The following is a 23,733-nucleotide window of genomic DNA, read 5'->3' on the forward strand; positions in this document are numbered from 1 at the left end:
ATTAATACATAATTCCTATTCCTACAAATATTAATTTTTATTACAATATAAATGTATTCTTAAAAATATTCTATTAAATTTATAATATAGTTTTTCAAACCTAATTACTATATTTTAACATATTCATGATCGCATTTATGACAAAAGGACTGAGGGGAAATTTGTGGCATCGCGATCTTCTTGTTTGACAAATCAGCACAGGTGATACATTTCAAATGTAGTCAATACAAACAGTACCATATTCTGTAGATGGCTTTTGTCATCAATCCACATTTTCAGATTATTAGATAAGGACACATTCTTCTTTAAAAAAAGGGAATAAAATAAATTAATTATTTAATCATTGAGAGAAAGAGATAGAGGGAGAGAGAGAGAGAGAGAAGAAAGAGAGAGTCCTTAGTATCTAGTTCTGTTCGGATATTCTTGAACGCGATAGACACGCGCACATTTGTCTTGTAACTATTAGAACATATCGAAGTGACTTTGATCGCAATTTTTCTAAAATTATTTATTGTTAACTTATTTTCGAAACATTACTCCCTTAAATTGTTATATTAATAAAATTATTTCTTCTAAGGTATCTAATTCTATTTATTTGAATTAACCATCAAACTCTCACAATACGTAACGTTAATTGAAAATTAATACAAATATGCGTATTTTAAGAGTATTAGAACTCATAGCAGGAGCTTAGTGCTAAATATATATTTTTCGAGGTTTTGCAAAATAATTCTTCAAACTGTGCGCTGCTATTCTTCATCTTGAAACCTAGCTGTCACGTTGAATCAGAATAGTAATATCACTGTTATTAATTTGATAACATTGCTGCTGAAGCATCTGTCAATAAAATTGGCGTCATTATCATAAGAGATGCTTCAACAGTAGTTATCAAATTAATAGCATTCTGATATTAATATGTAATAATTTATTAGTTCAATTAAAATTAGTGTAATATTTTGAATAAAAGGACTTTAGTATATAACTTTAGCTTATAACTTATTCACATAATTAATTTGAATTTTATTGATATTGAATCGAGCGTGATAAATTTAAGAAAGAACGTTAGAAAGCCAAGCATATTAAAAATTTTACATTTACGTATTTCAAATAAGTAAATTTATATTTATATCTTACTAACTTACCTTACTACACTAACATAGGTTAAATATACTATCAATATAACTATATATTAATTATTGTTATATATGTTTATTAAAGAAATACAAATTTACATAGATTTAGATATACTATTGTAAATATAAAATTATAATTAGATTTAGGTAAATACTGAAATATTAGATTCAAATATAATCATTTTGTGATATATTTAGTATTTTCACTATTTTTTTATTGAGTTATATAATTCGTAACAAAACTGATTAATCTATGAAGGTTAAGAAGTCAATGTTAAGAGACTTTTTGTAGAAGCACTAACCATATAATATTTGTCACATAATGTATAATTTATTAGGCAGAATTACATAATAAAATAATTAAAAATTAAGCTTTTAAAAAATTTTATTAATTTATTACTGATCAAGAAGTAAGATTTACTTTACAAAAAGTTGCCTTTTTGGTTCTATTTAATGATTAAATGATTTTAACTCTTTTATATTATCTATAATCATAATTTGCATAGGACAGTTTAATTTTTAATCGACATTTTTTAACGCGCAATATATAAAAACATACTTTTATTCTAATCAACAGAAGAAATGCCAATTGTATCAAATATATACGAGTAAAAAAAGTTCTTATATTTACGAACTATGTGCATATTTTGCTTGCACACATTATACTACCCGACGGTAAAGGGATCATATGCTTTGTGACATTGCATTTTTCATTCGGTAAACGCTGGCAAGTGGGCACCGGAGGCACTTCGCAAATGCATTTAACGCATGCAGAACTATAATCTGTACCTTGGCTCAACTCTTCACCGCGATGCATAGTCATATTGCCAAAATAACAAACGTCCTCGTCTGAAAAATATAAACCAATAAAATATGTAGTTTTACATCATAAAATTAATTTCAAAATATATATATCTTTATTGAGAGTATTGTAAATCCTTAGCTGTCGATAATAGTTTCAAAGTCGAAATATCAGAAAAAGAATTTAAGATATAAATAAATAAATAAATAAAATTGTTTTTTATAAATAAACGTTAAACATTAAGCATTATGGTGACATATTAAATAATACGTCTAAAGCAAAATTTTTTATGGAGAGAACGATAACGAAATTAATTATTATTTTATAGGGTTGAAAGAAATGGTTTTCCGTAACATTTATCGCAATTAGATCTTATTTTATACTATTCAATGCACAATCATAATTAGTACAATATGTTCAAATGCACGTTTAATTGACGAATCTTTTAAGTGCCAATGGGAATTAATTTATATAAAATATAAAATTTAGATTTTTGTAATGAATCAATAATTAAAATTTCAACAATTAAAATTTTTGAATAAATAAAAGTTAATAATAAATTTAAATCCTTATAATATTAAATATTACAGGTTACATTAAATCTCTATGATATTAAATATTAAACGTACCATTGGAATTTTTCTCGGCAGACTTCGAATTGTCCTGCTCGTTGTGAATAACAGTATCGTTAGCGTTTTCTGAAATATACATACCAAACAATTAATATTATTTATAATTAGATAACATTGGTGTTATATATGTGCATAACACGCAAAATCTTTAATTTCTCGTGAACTTACGACATCTAGAAGAAAAATTGCAATCAGTTTGTGGCGATTGTCTTGATTCATAAATTGGAGCACAATTATTAAAAATGTAGGATGCATGTTTGAATTCGGCAGAGCAGGTTGCACGTTTGGGCTTTGCACAGAAAGGTTCGACGTTGTTTCCTAAAACCATTAAAAAATTTTATCTTATTCGTAAACTTAAATTATATATATATTTGAATTAAAATTTATATTATAAAATTGTTACTATATGCATTATTGAAATATACATGAACGTAAATTTAATCTTAATTATTATTAAAGGTATTAATTGTGAACATGACAAATGTACGTTGAATTTAAAATGTCGAATTATTTAATTTTTTAGCATATTTATGCGTAAATAAATAAATAATTGTTTCCTAATATATGTATATAATTAATATAAGTTTCGTAAAAAGATTAATTTAAATATTTTTCATTGCACAAAGAAAGTGAAACTTGTATCGTCAAAATTGTCACTTTTTTGTAAAATTTTCATAATTTTATAATTTTTATTATTTTTAAGTTTATTATTATTTTTTAAATTTATCTACAATATAATTATATGAAAATGAACAATATTTTTGGCTTTTTTGTCTCAAAAATTATGGACTCTATTTTTTCTGCTATTTCGTAATTCCAGTGGCGAAGTTTCAATTACTGATTTATTATGACATCGATGTTTTGAATTCTTTTAATTAGTAACATTTTTAATATAATATAAATATGAAACAAACTATTCCTAAAGTTTAACAAAGATTGACTTTACTATTCTTTGTTAAAAAATTGGCAAAAGGTACTTTTTTCAACGTCCTAAATCAGGTATTCTCCTTATATAAACTAAACTAAAGCTAAAAAATTATTATCTATCATACTTTTCAAATTTATGTAGTGAAGATACATCTGTAATAATCGTTATTATTTGCAATTCAGCTTTCGTAAAAACGGTGAACATTAATGACCATTCTACAACGTATAAATATACTGCGTCGAATTAACTTTAACAATTCTTAGAATTGAACACGAATTACAGATATTAATGTATTTTACCACCCCATTTTACGACATCCATCTTTCTTCTACTGAACGCACTCATTAACATATTATATCTCATTGTATGCTTACATTAATATAAGTATATTTTATGTTGTTACTTATTGTGTCAAAGTTAAAAAATTAAAAATGGTGTAAAAGTATCTGCGATTATTTTTACCTTCGTAACCCGGTTGGCATACACAGGTTAAATCCGGTTCACTTTCAACAGTAAAATATTCTCCATCTCTATATTCCATTCCGTCAACATTACAGATAGCTCTATCTTCAGGATTTTCAGCTAAAATATATAAGTGATATTTATTAAACACATATTCAAAATATTAATGTATCAGTATTGTTGCTGACATGTTTGCAGTTATAAAAACTGTGTCGTTATATTGGTAAATTGATACTTTCGCAATATGACAATTTTACGAGGGTTGCCCAAAAAGTAATGCCACACATTTTTTTTCTCAAAAACTATTTGTTCTACAAAAATGATGTTTACACATATGAAAGAATAATGTTTTATCTACTCACTCTATTTTTCTACATAATCTCTTTCAGTTTTTACTGCTTTCCTCCAGCGATTCACTAGGGCGTCAATGCCATGTGGGTACCTTGCTCTGGTTACGAAGCCAGGTTTTCACTGCGCTAATTATCTCTTTGTGGTCTTCAAAATGTTTTCCGGCCACTAAAAGATGGCATTCGTGGAAAACATTCCGTAACCAGAGCGAGGATTGGTACTGACAGGGCATAAACACCCTAATCGCTGGAGGAAGGCAGTAGAACTTGAAGGAGATTATGTAGAAAAATAGAGTGAGTAGATAAAACACCATTCTTTTATATGTGTAAAGATTATTTTTGTAGGAGAAATAGTTTTTAAGATAAAAAATGTGGGGCATTACGTTTCGGGCAATCCTCGTAGATAACAACTTGTCAGCAATTTGTCCGCAATTTATTGTAGTAGCGAAAAGCAATGTACTGGGGAAAGTATGGAAAGAGAAAGTTATATACACATTTATAAAATTTAATATGACAAAATCTATATCTAACTGTACAGTCCTAATGTCTTAATGTAGCTTATAGTCTCAAATTTTTCTGGTGAATATATGTAGTAATCTTGGCAAAATTAGTTTTGGTGATTTACCATTTCTTTCCCACAAATAAGAGGTGCGCGGTGCGAGAGACGGCGATCTCTTAAAAATTTAATATGTTCTACGTGATTTTAAACCGGAACCTCTGGCACAGAGAGAACACGCATAACACAATCAACACAAATCTTAGCAAGTAAGCTAAAGTAAATAAATTTTATTTTTGTCTATAATCTTAATTATATGTATGCTTACGACAAACTTCTTCTCCAGGACAGCACCATAATGGAGAATTCTTTCTATAGCAGCCTGCTCTCGCTGGTTCAAAGGTGGGACAATCGACTTCTGCGCATCTGAACGAGGCGCTGCATTAAAAGAAATAATACAGTTTTAATAAATAGAACTTAATTATTAAAACACTTAAATAAAACAATTTAAAAATATTAATTTTGAGAATTTTGCTTACATTCCGTTACGTTTTCTGATGCAGGTACAACCAACGTCACAAGGATCTGCATCTTCATCCTTCAGATCTTCTCCGACCTCGTACGAGTTACCGTTGACGTAACATTTGTGAGGTGACCTCTTTTTCAGATGATCACAGGTGTACTTTGTGGCGCAGCAATCACCCACATTTTTGTACACCGGGATACAATTGAGATTCTCGTAATATGCCAATGGACCCGGACATTTTGTTGGATCGCAGTTCTCTTTACAACAGCAAAAGACAACGAGAATTTAATACAATATACATTACCGCTCGTGATAAAAGTAAATGTTTAGCCGGATGTAAGAATTGTTCTCAATATTGCAGCAATATTTTGCAATGTTTCTGCAATACTGTATTATATGTGATGCTTAGAGTTGCGTTATTAATACAACGAAATTTCGAGTGAGACGTAGAATAGATTCAGAAGTTTATGAGAAATGTCAAAGTATTTATAAAATGTTAATTCGTACATATATAGAATCAGTTAAAAAATATTTCTGAAAAAGTAGTGCACCGAAAACTTTTAAATTATAGCAGAATTTAAATTAATCTTTAATTGACAATTACTAAAATTATTATTAAACACTTTTCTTATATATTATACATTTATTGTTTTGTAAAAATTTTTAGATATTGTAATAAACGTATAAAACTTACAAATATGTGTTTTTTTCTTCTCCCTCCCTCCCTCCCTCCCTCTCTCTCTCTCTCTCTCTCTCTCTCTCTCTCTCTTTCTCTCTCTCTCTCTCTCCGTAAAGAATTTGCCGGTTACTTAATTTGAGTTAAACTTTTAAAAAACTTTAATACCTTCAACAATTGATTATTTTGTTTAGAATTTAGCCACAAAATTATCATTAACTCTTATACGTATCACAAAACCATGTTGGAATATTGGAAAACAACTTAATTGTTTTAACAGTGTTTTTTAGATAAAATTAGTATTTGAATAATTCTTTATAACAACTTGTCGCAGGTTTTTCGTGAGTGTCGTCTCCTCCATAGACTCACCTTGACCAATTGCGATCGTAATGAACGCCAGACAGGCGCATATCTGAATAAGAGGACGACAGCCACGACGTGTCATGTTCGAGCAATGTGAGAACTTGCGCGATTTACTATCGCGGAGCGTCATTTATACTCGATCAGTAGCCAGTCTGCGGTCTGGAAGGGACTGAAAGTGGACGCGAGAAAAACGTTAAATACATGAAATATGAATGACGCAGACACAGAAACACGATATAGTAAGAAGGGGAAAACAAACGTGCGTATATGCGAGAGTAATTCAACGCAGGTAAGTAAGAGAGTCTAGGAGAGATGGTTAGAAGGCTAGGAGGATAAATAGGATGTGAATATGCGCGTTAAAGAAGAATGAAAATGAATATGAAAGAGAATTCGTAATTCCGCGTAGAGAAGAAGAAAAATTTGATGATCAATACGAAGAAGATATAAAAAATAGGACAAGTGACAAGAAATCGCTAAACTGGAGAGTATAATTTGCTTTATCAGTCATTTTACGTTGCGTACTTATTTAAATTACGTAGCTATTGTGTCGAAACAAATTATCTCTCTCGTCTTGAATTAGTGCCTTGAATTTCTGTTAGAATAGCTGGTATTTTGTTAAGTTTCCAAAATCATCAATTTTTTTGCCGGTAGTTAATGTAAAACTTAATAATATGTATCCAATTCAAAAATACAGAATATATAACAAATTTATAATGATGTTATTTTTTTATTAATTTAATAATGGATATTTCATTAATTAAATAAATATTTAAGTAGGTGAAATAATAAATGATTTTTATTTCTACAAATATTACTTTTTATTAGAATTTAAATTTATTCTTAAAAATATTTATGTAAATTTATAATATAGTTTTTCAAACATAATTATTATATTTTAATTCATTCATGATGACATTCAAGACGAAGAGACTGAAAGGGGATTTGTGGCATCGCGAACTTCTTGTCTTGACAAATCAACGCAGAGTCTACTTTGCAAATGTAGTCAATACAAACAGTATCACAATCTGTAGATGGCTTTAGTTTGTCGTTAATCCTTTTAGATTATCAGATAGGCACACAGTTTTCTTTAAAAAAGGAGAATATAAAATAAATTAATTATTTAATTAATGAGAGAAAGAGAGAGAGAATCCTCAGTATCTAGTTCCGAATATTTTTGAAAGCGATAGACACGCGCGCTTTTACTTTGTAACCATCAGAACATGTCAAAATGTCGTTAGATTGCGACTTTTCTAAAATTATTTATTGTTTCTTATTTTCGAAACATTATTATCCCGTAAAATTGTTATGCTAAAGAAAGTGCTTTTTTCTTTTTAAGAAATCTAACTCTATTTATTTGAATTAACCATCAGAGTCTTATAATACGTTACTTGAAAATTAATACAAATTTACGTATTTTAAGAGTATCAGTACTCATAGCAGGATCTTAATAATGCTTAATATATGTTTTTCGCGATTATACAAACTAGTTCTTTAAACTGTGCGCTATTATTTTCAGTCTTGAATCGTAGCTGTCCAGTTGACCTCGAATATTAATATCATAATGTTATTAATTTGATAACATTACTGCTAAAGCATCTATCAATAAAATTGACGTCGTCATAACAGATGCTTCAGCAGTAATATTATCATATTAATAGCTAGTTTTATGATATTACTATGTAATAATTTATTAGTTTAATTAAAATTAGTATAGTATATTGAATAAAAGGTCTTTAGTTATAACTTTAGCATATAACTTATGGACATAATAAATTAGTATTTTATTGATACCGAATAGAGTGTGATAAATTTAAGAAAGTTGTTAGAAAGCCAAGCATATTAAAAATTTTACATTCATGTATTTCAAATAAGTAAATTTATATTTATACCTTGCTACTTACCTTACTATACTAACATAAATTAAATAGACAATCAATATAACTATACATTAATTATTATTGTATCCGTTTGTTAAAGAAATACAAATTTACACCTACAGATTTAGATATACTATTATAAATATAAAATTATAATTAGATTTAGGTAAATGTTAATATACTAGAATCAAATATAATTATTCTGTCACATAATAATATTTAGTACTTTTAGTATTTTTTTATTGACTAATATAATGAATAACAAGATTGATAAATCTATGAAGGTTAAGAAGTCAATGATAAGAGACCTTTTTGGAGAAGCGCGAAACTTATATTTGTTATAAAATATATAATTTATTAAGTAGAATTCATAATCAAATAAAATAATAGAGAATAAAGCTTTTAAAAAAATTTATTAATCTATTAATGATCAAGAAGTATGATTTACTTTACAAATAGTTGCTTTTTTGGTTTTATTTAATGATTAAATGATTTTAACTCTTTAATATTATCTATAATCATAATTTGCATAGGACAGCTGGAATTTATAACCGAATATCTTTTACATGCAATGTCTAAAAACATGTTTTTATTGTAATTAACAGAAGAAATACAAATTGAATCAGATATGCAGGTTTAAAAAAGTTCTTATATTTACGAACTATTTGCATATTTTTTCTTAATACAGGGTAATACTACCCCACGGTGAAACTCTGATACCATGAAAACGCTGCGGGTGGAAAAGGTGGTGCCTCGCGTAATTGCATTCTTCATACGGTATACGCTGACAAGTGGGCACCGGAGGCACTTCGCAAATGCATTTAACGCATACGGAACTATAATCTGTATTTTGATTCAACTCGTCACCGCGGTGCATAGTCATATTACCAAAATAACAAACGTCCTCGTCTGAAAAGAATAAATCGATTAAACATGTACTTTTACATGATAAAATTAATTTCAAAATATATCTTCATTGAAAGTATTGTAAATTCTTAACTGTTGATAATAGTTTTGAAGTTAAAATGTCAGAAAGAAAATTCAAGATATAAATAAGTAAATAAAATTATTTTTTATGAATAAACGTCAAACAATAGGCATTGTGGTAATGTATTAAATAACATGTCTAAAGCAAAATTTCTTATGGAGATAACGCTAACAAAATTAAATATTATTTGATAGGGTTGTTAGAAATTGTTTTCCGCAGCATTTATCGCAATTAGCTCTCATTTCATACTATTTAATGCATAATCATAATTATTATATCACAGTATGTTTAAATGCATATTAACAAGTGCTAATATAATACGGGAATTTATTTCTATATAATATAAAATTTATATTTTTTTGATGAATCGATAATTAAAATTTCAACAATTAAAATTTTTTAATAATCAATAGTTAATATTAATTTTAAATCCTCATAGTATTAAATATTACAGGTTACATTAAATCTCTATAACATTAAACATTGAACGTACCATTGGAATTTTTCTCGGTAGACTTCGAATTGTCCTGCTCGTTGTGAATAACGGTGTCGTTACCGTTTTCTGAAATATACATATCCAATAACCATTATTTACAATTAAATAACATTGGCGTTATATATGTGCATAACACGCAAAATCTTTAATTTCTCATGAACTTACGACATCTGGTAGAATAACTGCAATCAGTTTGTGGCGATTGACTTGAGTCATAAATCGGAGCACAATTATTAAATAAGTGGAATGCATATTTGAATTCGGGAGTGCAGGTATCACGTTTAAGCTTTGCACAGAAAGGTTCGACGTTGTTCCCTAAAACAATTTAAAAATGTTATCTAACACGTAAACTTAAATTATATATATTTGAATTAAAATATTATAAAATTGTTACTATATGCATTATTGAAATATACATAAACGCAAATTTAATCTTAATTATTAGTATAGATCTTAATTATTAACATGACAAATGTAAGTTGACATTTAAAATGTTGAATTATTTAATTTTTATAGCATATTTCTGCATAAATAAATAAATAATTGTTTCCCAATATATGTATAAAATTAATATAAGTTTCGTAAAAAGATTAATTTAAACATTTTTCATTGCGCAAAGAAAGTGAAACTTGTATCGTCAAAATTTTCACTTTTTTGTAAAGTTCTCACAATTTTATAATTTTATAACTTTTATTATTTTTAAATATATTATTTATTTTTTTAATTTATTTACAATATAATTATATAAAAATGCAAAATATTTGTGCCTTCTTTGTTTCAGAAATTATGGGCTCCAATTTTCCTGCTATTTCGTAATTCCAGTGGCGAGATTTTAATTACTTTATTATGAAATCAATGTTTTGAATTCTTTTAATTAATAACATTTTTAATATAATATAAATATGAAGCAAATTATTCCTAAAGTTTAAGAAAGATTGACTTTACTTTTCTTTGTTAAAAAATTGACAAAAAGCAATTTTTCAGCGTCCTAAATCAAGTATATTTCTTATATAAGATAGACTAAAGGTAAAAAATTAATATCTAATGATTTTTTTAAATTTATGTGAAGATACACCTATAAAAATTGTTATGATTTGCAAAACTGAAATTTAACTTTCGTAAAAACGCGATGAACATTAATGACCATTCTACAATGTATAAATAGACTGCATCGAAGTAATTTTAACAATTTTTAGAATTGAACACAACTTACAGATAACAATGTATTTTACCACCCAATTTTACAACATCCATCTCTCTTCTACTGAAAGCACTTATTAGCATATTATATTTCATCGTATGCTTATATTAATATAGGTACATTTTATGTTGTTACTTATTGTGTCAAAGTTAAAAAATTAAAAATGGTGTAAAAGTATCTGGGATTATTTTTACCTTTGTAACCCGGTTGGCATACACATCTTAAATCTGGTTCACCTTCAACAGCAAAAAATTCTCCGTCTCTATATATCTTTCCGTCTACATTACAGATAGCTCTATCTTCGGGATTTTCAGCTAAAATATATAAGTGATATTTATTAAACACGTATCCAAAATAGCAATACGTCTGTATTGTTGCTGACATATTTGCAGTTATCCAAACTGTGTCGTTATATTGGTAAACTGATGCTTCCGATGCGATATGACAGATTTAGGTAGCAACTTGTCAGCAATTTGTTCGCAATTTATTGTAGTAGCGGAAAGCAATGTACTGAGGAAAGTGTGGAAAAAAAAATTTATATACAAATGTATATAATTTAATATTGGCGTACACAAAATTGGCATTACACTGCACAGTCCGAGTCTTAATGTAGCCTTAATCTCTTGGGACTGAGGCATGTAGTCTCAGATTTTCTGGTAAATATATGTAGGGTAATCTTGGCAAAATTACTTTCGGTGATTTACCATTCCTTTCCAATGAGAGGTGCGCGGTACGAGAGACGACAATTAATTACTCGTAATAATTTAATATGGTCTGGATGATTTTAAACCTGAACTTTTGACACAGAGAGCACACGCATAACACGAGCAACACAAATCTCGGCATGTAAGCTAAAGTAAATAAATCCTATTCTTGTTTATAATCTTAATTAAGTTATGTATGCTTACGACAAACTTCCTCTAAGTCACAGCACCTTAATGGCGAATGTTTTTTATAACAGCCTGGTTGCGCTGGCCGTGAAATACAACCTTCGCTTAAGCAACGAAATGCAGCGCTAAATTTAAAGAAATGATGGTTTTGATAAGTAGAACTTAATTATTACAACACTAAAATGAAACAATTTAAAAATGTTAATGTTGAGGACTTTGCTTACATTCCGCCACGTCCTGCAGTGCAGTTACAACCAGTGTCACAAGGAGTTGCATCCTCATCTTTCAGTTTCTCTCCGATCTCGTACGCATTATCGTTGACGTAACATTTGGTAGGTGACCTCTCTTTCAGATGATCACAGGTGAATTTTGTGGCGCAGCAATCACCCTCATTTTTGTACACCGGGATACATTTGAGACTCTTGTAATATGCCAATGGGCCCGGACATTTTGTTGGATTGCAATTCTCTTTACAAAAACAAAAGATCCCGAGAATTTAATACAATATACATTACCGCTTGTGATAAAGGTAAATGTTTAGCCGGATGTAAGAATCGTTCTCAATACTGCAGCAATATTTTGCAATGTTTCTGCAATACTGTATTATATGGGATGCTTATTGTTAGAGTTGCGTTATCAAGAGGCGCGGTCGATGACGGCGACGGCGACGACGGCGACGACGCGCGATAACGACGACGACGACGGCGACGACGCGCGATAACGACGACGACGGCGACGACGGCGACGACGCGCGATAACGACGACGACGGCGACGACGATGACAACGACGGCGACGACGACGACAACGACGACCACGACGGCGACGACGCGCGGTAACGACGACGACGACGACGACGACGACGGCGACGACGGCGACGACGGCGACGACGGCGACGACGACGGCGACGACGATGGCGGCGACGGCGACGACGGACGACGACGACGGCGACGACGGCGACGACGGCGACGACGGCGACGACGGCGACGACGCGCGATAACGACGACGACGACGGCGACGACGCGCGATAACGACGACGACGACGGCGACGACGCGCGATAACGACGACGACGGCGACGACGGATGACAACGACGGCGACGACGACGACAACGACGACCACGACGGCGACGACGCGCTGTAACGACGACGACGACGACGACGACGACGACGGCGTCGGCGATAACGACGACGACGACGACGACGGCGACGGCGACGGCGACGGTGCGGCGGCGGCGGCAACGGCGGCGACGGCGGCGGTGGCGATCTAAGTGTTGACGACGAGGTGATCCCCGAGATCTCGAAAAGGCGTCTAGTATTCTATTCTAATTACGAGTAACGAAAATTTAATTTTCAAACCTAGCAAACACATAGCGTATGTGTTTAATTTAATATAACGTAATTATTTTGGACTATGTTATATATGTTATATACATATAGTACATTACATCTTAGCATTATATTTAGTGCTTGTTGCAAATGTTTAATTTTATCATAATACTTTACAATTTCTATTGTTTTTTTTATTATTGTTATTCTTTTGATGTCTCGTATAAAAACAGAAGATTAAAATTAAAAGTTATAAAAATTGGATATTTACTGTTGTTACTCAAAGGTAGGAATAGAAGACTGTAAATTAAATTGTAGGATCGATTCTTTTAAAATTTGGTGATCCTAAAGATGTGCTACCTAACGATAATGTTGAATTTTTATTAATAAGATTTATTAATGATTTTCGTTATAAATAATAACATAAGCATGTATATATATTTTTTAAAAAAAAGGTAAAAAAAAGATGCCAATTTATGCGTGTGCACGCACCTTATCTTTAATTTATTTTAATTAACAGAAAAATTTTTTCATGCTAACCCATGTGGTAATTTTATTTTTAACTTTAATTTTACAAAACAAAAGTAGTACTACATTATACTTTGTATTCTCATTGAAAAATTTTCTTATTCCAACCCAAGTGGTATGTACACATAAATTGGCACACACATAAATTGACACCTTTTTTTTACCTTTTTTTGAAAAGGTCAACAATACCACGACGTTTCGAGTGAGACGTAGAATAGATCCAGAAGTTTTTGAGAAATGTCAAATTATTTATGAAATGTAAATTTGTACATTTATAGAATCAATTAAAAAATATTTCTAAAAAGGTAGTGCACCGTAAAATTTTAAATTATAGCAGAATTTAAATTAATTTTTATTTGACAATTAGTAAAATTATTATTAAACACGTTTGTTATATATTATACATTTATCGTTTTGTAAAAATTCTCAGATATTGTAATAAACGTATAAAACTTACAAATATATGTTCTTTTTTTCTCTCCCTCTTTCTCTCCCTCTCTCTCTCTCTCTCTCTCTCTTTCCCCGTAAAAAATTTGCCAGTTATTTGATTTGAGTTAAACTCTTAAAAAACTGTAATACCTTCAATACCTGATTATTTTGTTTAAAATTTAGCTACAAAATTATCATTAACTCTCACACTGTATCACGAGATCACGTTGGAATATTGGAAAACAATTTAATCTTCTTGACAGTATTTTGTAGATGAAATCAATATTTGAATAATTTTTTATAACAACTTGTCGCACGTTTTCCGCGAGCGTCGTTTCCTCGTATTTGAGACTTACCTTTATCCGCGACCACGATCGTGATGAGCGCCAAACAGGCGCTTATTTGAATAAAAGCACGACAGCCACGAAGTGTCATGTTCGAGCAATGTGAGAACCTGCGCGATTTGCTATGATGGAGCGTCATTTATACTCGATCAGTAGCCAGTCTGCGGTCTGGAAGGGACTGAAAGTGGACGCGAGGAAGACGGTAGATACATGAAATATGAAGACTCAGATACAAAAACAAGATACAGGAAGAAGGGATTCCTGATAAAAAGAAAACCGATAGAGAACGATAGAGTCTATCACAGGAAACCTGATTTAAAACAATAGAGTTCTAAGTATTGTTTTGAATCAAGTTTTTTGTGACTTTATTGTTCTCTATCGGTTTTTTTTTATCAGGGATCTATCGGTTTTTTTTATCAGGGATTTATCACGTACGTATTAGGGATACGTGCAAGAGTAGTTGAACGCACGTGAGTAAGAGAGTCTAGGAATGGTGTCTAGAATGTCTAGCAGGAGGAATAGGAGGTGAATATGCGCGTTAAGGAAAAATGAAAATAATTATGAAAGATAATTGTAATTTCGCGTAGAGAAGAAGAAAAATTTGATGATCAATATAAGAACGAAGGAGATGTAAAAAAGGTCAAGTGACAAGGAATCGCTAAACTAGAGAGTACAATTTTTTTATCAGTCATCGCGCGTTGCGTATTTATTTAAATTATATAGCTATTATTGTACCAAAATAAATTATTTTTCTCGTTTTGAATTAGTGCCTTGAATTTTTGTCAGAATGACCGGTATTTTATTAAATTTTCAAAATCATCAATTTTTTTGCCGGTAGTTATTGTAAAGTTTAAGGATATGAATCCAATTTAAAGATAAGGAAAATATAACAAACTCATAATGACGTTGTTTTTTTTATTAATTTGGCAATGAATATTTAATTAATCAAATAAATATTTTATTAAGTGAATTAATTAATAAATGATTTCTATTCCTACAAATATTAATTCTTATTGGAATTTAAATTTATTCTTAAAAATATTCAAGTAAATTTATAATATAGTTTATCACCTAATTATTATATTTTAACCACTAATAATTTATTCATGATTGATTCATGATTTTAATTTATTGATGACATTCATGACGAGCAGACTAAGGGAGGATTCGTATCGCGAACTTCTTGTGTTGACAAATCAGCGCAGGGGCTACTTTGCAAATGTAGTCAATACAAATACTACCATAATCTGTAGATGGCTTTAGTTTGTTATTAATCCATATTTTCAGATTATTAAATACGCACACATTTTTCTCTGAAAAGGGGGAATTTAAAATGAATTAATTATCTAATCAATGACCTCCGTATCTATAATAATTTTTCATAACTTAATTTCATAACATAGTGAAGTTATTTCAGAAGAAAGGATCAAGTGTGACATCTTCTTTCGAGTTACCGTAATCATTCTCTCATATAAGAGTGTTTAGTATTTTCAGTATCTTCATTGAATAATGTAATGTGTAACAAAACTAATGAACCTAAAAAAGTTAAGAAGGGTCAGTGATAAGAGATTTTTTTGTAGACGCGCGAAACATTTGTCACGTAATAATTTATTAAATAATCAATTATTAAAAAGAAAACTTTTAAGAAGTTTCGTTAATCTGTAAATGCTAAGGTTTACTTTAAAAATAGTTGTTGTTTTGATTTTATTTCATGATTTAAAATTTTTAATAATATCTATAATCGTAATTTGCATAGGACATCTAAAATTTATAAACGATAACTTTTAACGTGCAATACATAAAAACATAATTTTATTGTAATCAATAGAAGAAATACAAATTATATGAAAATATACATAAAGAGGTTCTTGTATTTATGGACTACTTTACTATGATATCCTAAGTCAAACAATGGAAGTAATTATTACATTATCACAGATTTTTAAAAAGAATGGAAAGGAGGATGCTGTGTGACATCGCATTTTTCATCCGGTAAACGCTGACAAGTGGGTACAGGAGGCACTTCGCAAATGCATTTAACGCATACAGAACTATAATCTGTAGCTTGATTCAACTCGTCACCGCGATGCATAGTCATATTACCAAAATAACAAACGTCCTCGTCTGAAAAGAATAAATCGATTAAACATGTACTTTTACATCATAAAATTAATTTCAAAATATATCTTTTTTGAGAGTATTTTAAATCCCTAGCTGTCGATGATAGTTTTGAAATCGAAAATGTAAAAAAAGAAAAAAGGAATTTAGGATTAACATGTATAAAATATAAAAATTTATATTTTTTCATTGATTGGTCAATAATTAGTTAAAATTAATAAAAGATTGTGACAAATCCTCAGAATATTAAATATTACATTAAATCTCTATGACGTTAAATATTATATATTACGTACCATTGGAATTTTTATCGGCAGATTTCGAATTGTTCTCGTTGTGAATAACAGTGTCATTATCGTTTTCTAAAATATACATATCCAATAATTATTATTACGTAGATAATATTGGCATATATGTGCATAACATGCAAAATTTTTAATTTCTCATGAACTTACGACATCTAGAAGACACACTGCAACTAGTTTGCGGCGATTGACTCGAGTAATAAACCGGAATGCAATTATTAATAATATCGGCTACATGTCGGAAATCAGGGCTGCAGTATGGATGCTTAGGTTTTGCACAGAAAGGTTCGACGTTTTTCCCTGAAAAGTAAATTCTTATCTAAGATGTAAACTTAAATTAGATATATTTAAATTAAAAATTTATATCATTAAATTAGTATGGTATGCATTATTGAAATATAGTTGAACGCAAATTCAATTTTAATTAACATGATAAATGTGTATACGTTCATATATAAAATCTCTAATTACTTAATTTCCTAGCATATTTGTTCATAAATAAGTAAATAATTATTTCCTAATGTATTACATTAATTTAAGTTTTGTACTACATTTATTTAAGTAAAAATTGATAATTTGTTTTCATTTATCCTATTTCATCATAAAGATTTTATTCACTGCACATAAAAATATAAATTCCATTAAATATTGATAATAAAAGAGGATACAAGGGGATGGTGGAATATCATTTTGTTTTTTAAATAACTCAACAAATATTAACGCAATACGATTCTTATTACCACCAACTTGTTAGCAATTTACTATAGTATAAGTAAAAATTGTTATTAATTGCAAAACTGAAATTTAGCTTTCGTAAAAACGCAATAAACATTAATGACCTATGTATAATGTATAAATAGACTATCGAAGTAATTTTAACAGTTTTTAAAATTCAACATGAATTACAGATGTCATAATATTTCACCACCCTCATGACCCTTGTCTCTCTTGTACTAAAAGTACTCATTAACATATTATACTTCATCGTATGCTTATATTAATATAGGTACATTTTATGTTACTTATTGTGTCAAAGTATTTAGAATCAAAAAATTAAAAAATGGTATAAAAGTATCTGGGATTATTTTTACCTTCGTAGCCTGGTTGGCATACACAGTTTAAATCCGGTTCACTTTCAACAGTAAAATATTCTCCATCTCTATATTCCTTTCCGTCTACATTACAGATAGCTCTATCTTCGGGATTTTTAGCTGAAATATATAAGTGTTATTTATTGAACACATATCTAAAATAGTAATGTATCAGTATTGTTGCTGACATGTTGCTTGCAATTATTACATGTGTTTTTATCAGAATTGCTTGTAACAACTGAGTCTGCATTGATAAATTGATGTTTCCATAATGACATTTTTGGATAATAATTTATCAGCAATTTGTCGACAATTTATACTGTAGTTTGAAATTATCTGATTCAAAATTTAGGTCTTACGTTGCGATAATATAATTTATAGAATATAAAGTTATTATACTAGTCTTTACACGAGATAATTTTCATGTTGCCGTATCGCGTTGTTGAATTGTTGCCAAAACATACATACTTTCACACTCACACATACACGTAATTTTCTTAGTGTTGCTTCATCAATGTCGATTTGCATTTATAGAAACCGTTTAAGACAAATATATGCTGAGTTGCCAATTTATAAGAAATTACATATTTGTTTGATTTGATTTATATATGCTTAGTTATCTGCGCACATATTTTACAATAGAAATATCCTCTAACAGATAGATTGCTATTGTAAAACTTAATTATACCAAATCAATTTTATTACGGCTTCTGAGCTAACAAAGTTTGATGAATACATTATTTTAATTATATTACATATACTTACGACAAATCTCCTCTCCAGGACAGCAATCTAATGGGGAATTCTTTCTATAGCAGCCTGGGTTCACTGGCCCATGGAAACAATCAACTATTGCGCAATTAAATGATGCGCTACGTAAAAGAAATGATAGTTTTAATAAATAGAACTTAATTATTAAAACATTTAAATAAAACAATTTAAAAATGTTAATTTTGAGGACTTTGCTTACATTCCATTATATCCTGTGACACATCTACAACCTACATCACAAGGATTTGCGTCCTCGTCTTTCAGAATCTCTCCGATCTCGTACTCCTTACCGTTGACGTAACATTTGGTTGTGGATCTCTCTTTCAGATGATCACAGTTGTATTTTGTCGCGCAGCAATCACCCTCTTTTTCATACACCGGGATACAATTGAGATCCTTGTAATATGCCAATGGACCCGGACATTTTGTTTTATCGCATTCCTCTTTGCAAGAACAAAAGACCATAAGAATTTAATACAATATACAATATTATCGTTCGCAGTAAAAGTATAAATGTTTAGCTAGATGAAAAGAATTGTTCTGAATGCTTGCTCATCATCCGTATAACGAAGTTTTAAGTGAGACGTAGAGTAGATCCATGAGATCGAAATGTCAAAGTTTGTATAATTATCGAATCAACTAAAAAGCGTTTCTGAAGAGATGCATTGCAAAATTTCAAATTTTATTAAAACTTAAATAAATTTTTATGTAACAATCAGTGAAATTATTATTAAACATGTTTGCAATAAAACATTCATTGTTTTGCAATCATTTTTATACGTTGTAGTAAACGTGTCAAATTAATAAATATATACTTTTTTTCCTTCTCTCTCTCTCTCTCTCTCTCTCTCTCTCTCTCAGTAAAGAATTAAACGGTAATTTGATTGGAAAATTTACAAAATTTTAATAGCTTCAATACTCAAATACTTTTTTTCACGATTTAACCACGAAATAATTTATTAATTTTTTGCATCTCGGGGTTGTTGGAATGTTAGAAAACAACTCAATTGCCTTGATAAGATTACGCAGATGATATTAATTTTTGAATAACTTTTTTATAACAACTTGTTGCACCTTTTTCGCTAGCGTCGTCTTCTCCAACGTGTTTTCGACTCACCTTGTCCAATTGCGACCGTGACGAACGCCAGACAGACGTATATGTGAATGAGAGAACGAGAGCCACGACGTGTCATGTTCGAGCAATATGAAAACTTGCGCGACTTGCTACCGCGCCGCGTCATTTATACTCGATCAGTAACCAGTCTGCGGTCTGGAAGGGACTGAATGTGGACACGAGAAAGACGGTGGATACACGAAATACGAATGACGCAGACACAGGGACGCGGTATAGGTAGAGGGGAAATACGTACGTGAGTGTATGCGAGAGTAGTGAATGTACGCGAGTAACAAAGTGAATGTTTAGGAGGAGAAACAGGAGGTGAATATGCGCACCAGAGGAGAATGAAAATGAGTATGAAAGGGAACCGTAAGCTTGCGTAGAGGCGAAGAAAAATCTGATGAGCAATATGAGAACCAAGGAAGTACAAAGAATAGGACAAGTGAAGAGGAAACACTAAACTGGAGAGAATAATTTGCTTTATCAGTCATCGCGCGTTGCGTATTCATTTAAATTACGTAACTATTATTGTGTTGAAACGATTTATCTCTCTTGCCTTGAATTACTACCTTGAATTTCTGTTAGAATGTCCGGTATTTTGTTATATTTCCGAAATCGTTAGCTTTTTGTCGGTAATTACTGTAAATATTCAATTATATATCTAACAACTAGAATTTGTAATAGTGCTGCTTCTTTTGATTAATTTAGCATTGGATATTAAATTAAGTGGATTAATTAATAAATGATTTCTATTATTCTGAAAAATTTATTTTTATTATGATTTAAATTTTTACTGTTAAAAAGATTTATATAAGTTTATAATTTAGTCTTTCAAAAATAATTACACTATTTTAGTTTATGGCATTCATAACGAAGAGGATTTGTGTTATCGCAAACTTCTTGTGTTTATAAGTCAGCACAGCTGACACTTTGCAAATGTAGTCAAGGCAAACAGTACGTTAATGTATAGATGGCTTCAGGTTGTCTCCAATTCGTATTTTCAGATTACCAAATAGGCACACATTTTCTTCTGAAAAAGGGGAATACGAAAAAAATTATATCTTTTTTATAAAATTTTTATTACAGATATTAATATTACATCAATTATTCTCTCTATATTGACACACTTTTCTGTATTTGGTTTTGTATACTCTAAATTAATTGCACGATATATCTATGAAGTAAGTTATACTTTGTAATTTTATAGGATCATATTAATGTATATATCTAATATTAACATGAAATTGATTTTACTCATTATCAGTGCTTGTTAGCCACGTACAATGTTTGTCATAATTACTTCCTATTTGATGTGATTCACAGTACAATTGTGCAATTATAAGGTGACAGTTCTAATGTCACGTGGATCGTTTAAGATAAAGATTTTTATTAATTCATGTAAATTAAGTAATTAAATATTTAATAAGCTTGTTAACATCAATGTAAGCAGTAAATATTAATAATTTCATAAGGAAAATTATAATATATTCAATAAACCGATAAATTTTTTTAAAAAGCGTTTAGAAATGTCTATTTATAAATTCCCATTTTTTAAATAAATTGACAATAGTGAATTACACTTTGATGTACAAAAGAATTGTGTCAATTTGAAAGAAAATGTATATTTCTTAAAAACATAACTTTTGTACGTACAATTACTTTTAAAAAATAAAATTTAAGTGGTAGTATCAGTGTATTCTCATTTAAGAGTCTTTTTAAAATTTAAATGGTGAAGTATAATAGGCTGAATAAATTAAAACGTACAAAACTTGTATACATACAAAACGAAATTTACGAAATGATAAATATTCTTCGTCTGTTTATTAGACACTTGTAGAAATGTGTGACTATGAAATATTATTAGCTGTTAAAATGTTAACACGAAACCAACATTGTTGATTCTTCAATTTCACGCAAGTATATGAGCTAATAAAATATGAACCGTATGTGACCGATGACGTATCTTAATTAAATTTTGAGATTTGGACTTTGCGTCGCAAATCGTTGGACGACGATTTTGCTAGAGGACCTAAAAATTTAGTTAGATATAGATGTAAAAATAATTTTGAGACACCATCAATAAAATAATTATGGATGATGCCTAAGTAATTAATAGAATGTCAAAATTTTTACAACATTGCTTTGCTTGAGCGTTTTACATAATTATTTTGATGATCAAAATTATTTTCAGATCTGTATCTAACTGAGGCTAGTATTCATAATCCGTTCTTATATTCAAGATAGTCTTAAATATAATCTTAAAATGTCATAAACCAATCGCAGAGTCTTATTAGCATCTTAAGACTGTTCTTGAGACGATCTTGAAAGAGACTGGAATCTTGAAAGAGACTGGAAAGAACAAGCTATGAATACCAGTTTAAATTTTTAGATACTTCAGGAAAATTATTTTATCCACATAAGAAAATTAAACGACGAGAAAATAATCGAAAATGAAATATTCATCAAGTAGCCATTAGAATTAAAGACAATTCCTACTAAATATCTTATATTAATGTATAAAATAATTTAGAATATACTATTTATGTTCACATATTTGTTTACATGTTTTATGAAAGAATAATCTCAAACTGTCGACGCATACGAAAAGACGTGATGTAATTTGAACAATGTAACATGTCGTACGTAAATCTTCTATATTGTAAGAAAATAAAGAAACCTAAACATGTACACATACTGAGCGTCTGTATTAAATATTCATGATTACCGCGAAAATAAAATATTCATCAGGTAAAATCATAAATTACAGAAGTTATAGTTGATAGTTATTTTTATGTTTTGATTACTTGAAATTATACTTTCTATAAATAAATAGTATAAAAAGTAACATTTGTTGATGTCTTACAGTTGTTTAAAAATTTTAACTTTTCTTAAACACAATTATAAATTTATTTGTCCTTTTTTCTTTCGTCTGCTCTTTTTGTCTGTCAGTCTTATTATTTATTTTCTTTTTTTTTCATGACCGGATTGTTATTTATTTCGCTATTTTTTGCGATAAACAAAATCACGTTAAATTAATAAATTATTATCTCTTGTGTGTGTGCGTGTGTATATATCAATATTAAAACATTGCAAAACGCACGTCATTTATTTTTTTACACAATCTATATATTTTTATGTAGAAAAAAATAAAATAAAGCAATATAAAGAAATATTTACTATTTTTACAAAATTATACAATATAAAATTGCTTATTGTCAATTTTCAATTTTTCTTTAATTTTAAATATAAATATTCTTTGTATCATGTATGAAAATTGAATTATAATTACGTGCATGTGTGTATATGTGTGTGTAGTGTTATTATTATTTTATTTAACATTTATTTTATCTTGACGATATTTGTCCTTAACACAGAATAACTTTCTTGAACAGCTGTCAAAACACATAATTTCTGCTGACAATTACTCTCACAGTGTGAAATAAGCAAAGCGAGAGAACCAATTAGCAGAAAAGTGGCAACGAGTCTCTTACGTGAATCTGAGTGATTATGGGTGCGTTCCGTTTTATGCATGATGCGCATGAAGCATCATTTATCCTTGTTTAATATTCAACAATAAGAATAAGTAACGTATCATGTGCATCATGAGTGAAACGAGTGGAACGAATCCTATGTGCGTTCTGTTAAATGAAAATTAATGTATCCGATTTAAGTTTAAATAATTTAATTTATTTATATCGCAATGTTATACTCATGTTCAATTATACTGGTAAAAGAAGTACATTAAATTTAGTATTCATGTAATGGAAGCAGATACATTAAAACATTAAATGTTGAAAAATATAATAAATTTTATTTTTATGTACACAGATGTACTTTATATATACATTAATTTTAATGTACTTGTGTAACTTAAAAATACATTGAATT

General features: G+C 29.5%; 3 protein-coding genes and 1 long non-coding RNA gene across 4 annotated transcripts; 1 reads left to right on the forward strand and 3 right to left on the reverse strand.

Annotated features, from left to right (window-relative positions):
* Positions 1-1,504: 1,504 nt before the first annotated feature.
* LOC105201365 lies at positions 1,505-6,544 on the reverse strand. Its single transcript, XM_011169356.3, has 7 exons — positions 6,372-6,544; positions 5,340-5,583; positions 5,129-5,238; positions 3,958-4,077; positions 2,736-2,885; positions 2,565-2,633; positions 1,505-1,982 (listed from the first exon to the last, which is right to left on the reverse strand). Exons 1-7 carry the CDS (start codon positions 6,493-6,495, stop codon positions 1,768-1,770), a joined length of 1,032 nt encoding a protein of 343 aa, XP_011167658.1. The 5' UTR covers positions 6,496-6,544; the 3' UTR covers positions 1,505-1,767.
* Positions 6,545-8,802: 2,258 nt separating this feature from the next.
* LOC105201361 lies at positions 8,803-14,596 on the reverse strand. The gene is made up of 7 exons (XM_011169349.3): positions 14,456-14,596; positions 12,042-12,285; positions 11,836-11,942; positions 11,122-11,241; positions 9,892-10,041; positions 9,724-9,792; positions 8,803-9,151 (listed from the first exon to the last, which is right to left on the reverse strand). The coding sequence occupies exons 1-7, from the start codon at positions 14,580-14,582 to the stop codon at positions 8,922-8,924; spliced, it is 1,047 nt and encodes a 348-aa protein (XP_011167651.2). The 5' UTR covers positions 14,583-14,596; the 3' UTR covers positions 8,803-8,921.
* A 1,629-nt stretch (positions 14,597-16,225) lies between these two features.
* Positions 16,226-20,040, reverse strand: LOC105201360. The gene is made up of 7 exons (XM_011169348.3): positions 19,846-20,040; positions 18,928-19,171; positions 18,723-18,829; positions 17,958-18,077; positions 17,017-17,166; positions 16,858-16,923; positions 16,226-16,567 (listed from the first exon to the last, which is right to left on the reverse strand). The coding sequence occupies exons 1-7, from the start codon at positions 19,967-19,969 to the stop codon at positions 16,386-16,388; spliced, it is 993 nt and encodes a 330-aa protein (XP_011167650.2). The 5' UTR covers positions 19,970-20,040; the 3' UTR covers positions 16,226-16,385.
* Positions 19,957-22,600, forward strand: LOC120359381. Its single transcript, XR_005576155.1, has 2 exons — positions 19,957-20,094; positions 20,152-22,600. It is a non-coding gene; the product is annotated as an uncharacterized LOC120359381 (long non-coding RNA).
* The last annotated feature ends 1,133 nt before the right edge of the window (positions 22,601-23,733 follow it).

The sequence above is a fragment of the Solenopsis invicta genome, chromosome 13, assembly GCF_016802725.1.
Source record: "Solenopsis invicta isolate M01_SB chromosome 13, UNIL_Sinv_3.0, whole genome shotgun sequence".
NCBI classification, from domain to species: domain Eukaryota; kingdom Metazoa; phylum Arthropoda; class Insecta; order Hymenoptera; family Formicidae; genus Solenopsis; species Solenopsis invicta.

Bases quoted from the DNA above. Each gene is read 5' to 3' on its own strand.
- LOC105201361 (XM_011169349.3), bottom strand. From the start codon at position 14,582: ATGACGCTCCATCATAGCAAATCGCGCAGGTTCTCACATTGCTCGAAC. The intron at 9,793-9,891 runs GTAAGTTCATGA...TGTATATTTCAG, and splicing joins CAGTTATTCTACCAGATGTC to AAAACGGTAACGACACCGTT. The intron at 9,152-9,723 runs GTACGTTCAATG...TATTCTTTTCAG, and splicing joins TACCGAGAAAAATTCCAATG to ACGAGGACGTTTGTTATTTT.
- LOC105201360 (XM_011169348.3), bottom strand. From the start codon at position 19,969: ATGACGCGGCGCGGTAGCAAGTCGCGCAAGTTTTCATATTGCTCGAAC. The intron at 18,830-18,927 runs GTAAGCAAAGTC...TCTTTTACGTAG, and splicing joins GTCACAGGATATAATGGAAT to CGCATCATTTAATTGCGCAA. The intron at 18,078-18,722 runs GTAAGTATATGT...TATATATTTCAG, and splicing joins TCCTGGAGAGGAGATTTGTC to CTAAAAATCCCGAAGATAGA.
- LOC105201365 (XM_011169356.3), bottom strand. From the start codon at position 6,495: ATGACGCTCCGCGATAGTAAATCGCGCAAGTTCTCACATTGCTCGAAC. The intron at 5,239-5,339 runs GTAAGCAAAATT...CTTTTAATGCAG, and splicing joins ATCAGAAAACGTAACGGAAT to CGCCTCGTTCAGATGCGCAG. The intron at 1,983-2,564 runs GTACGTTTAATA...TATATTTTTCAG, and splicing joins TGCCGAGAAAAATTCCAATG to ACGAGGACGTTTGTTATTTT.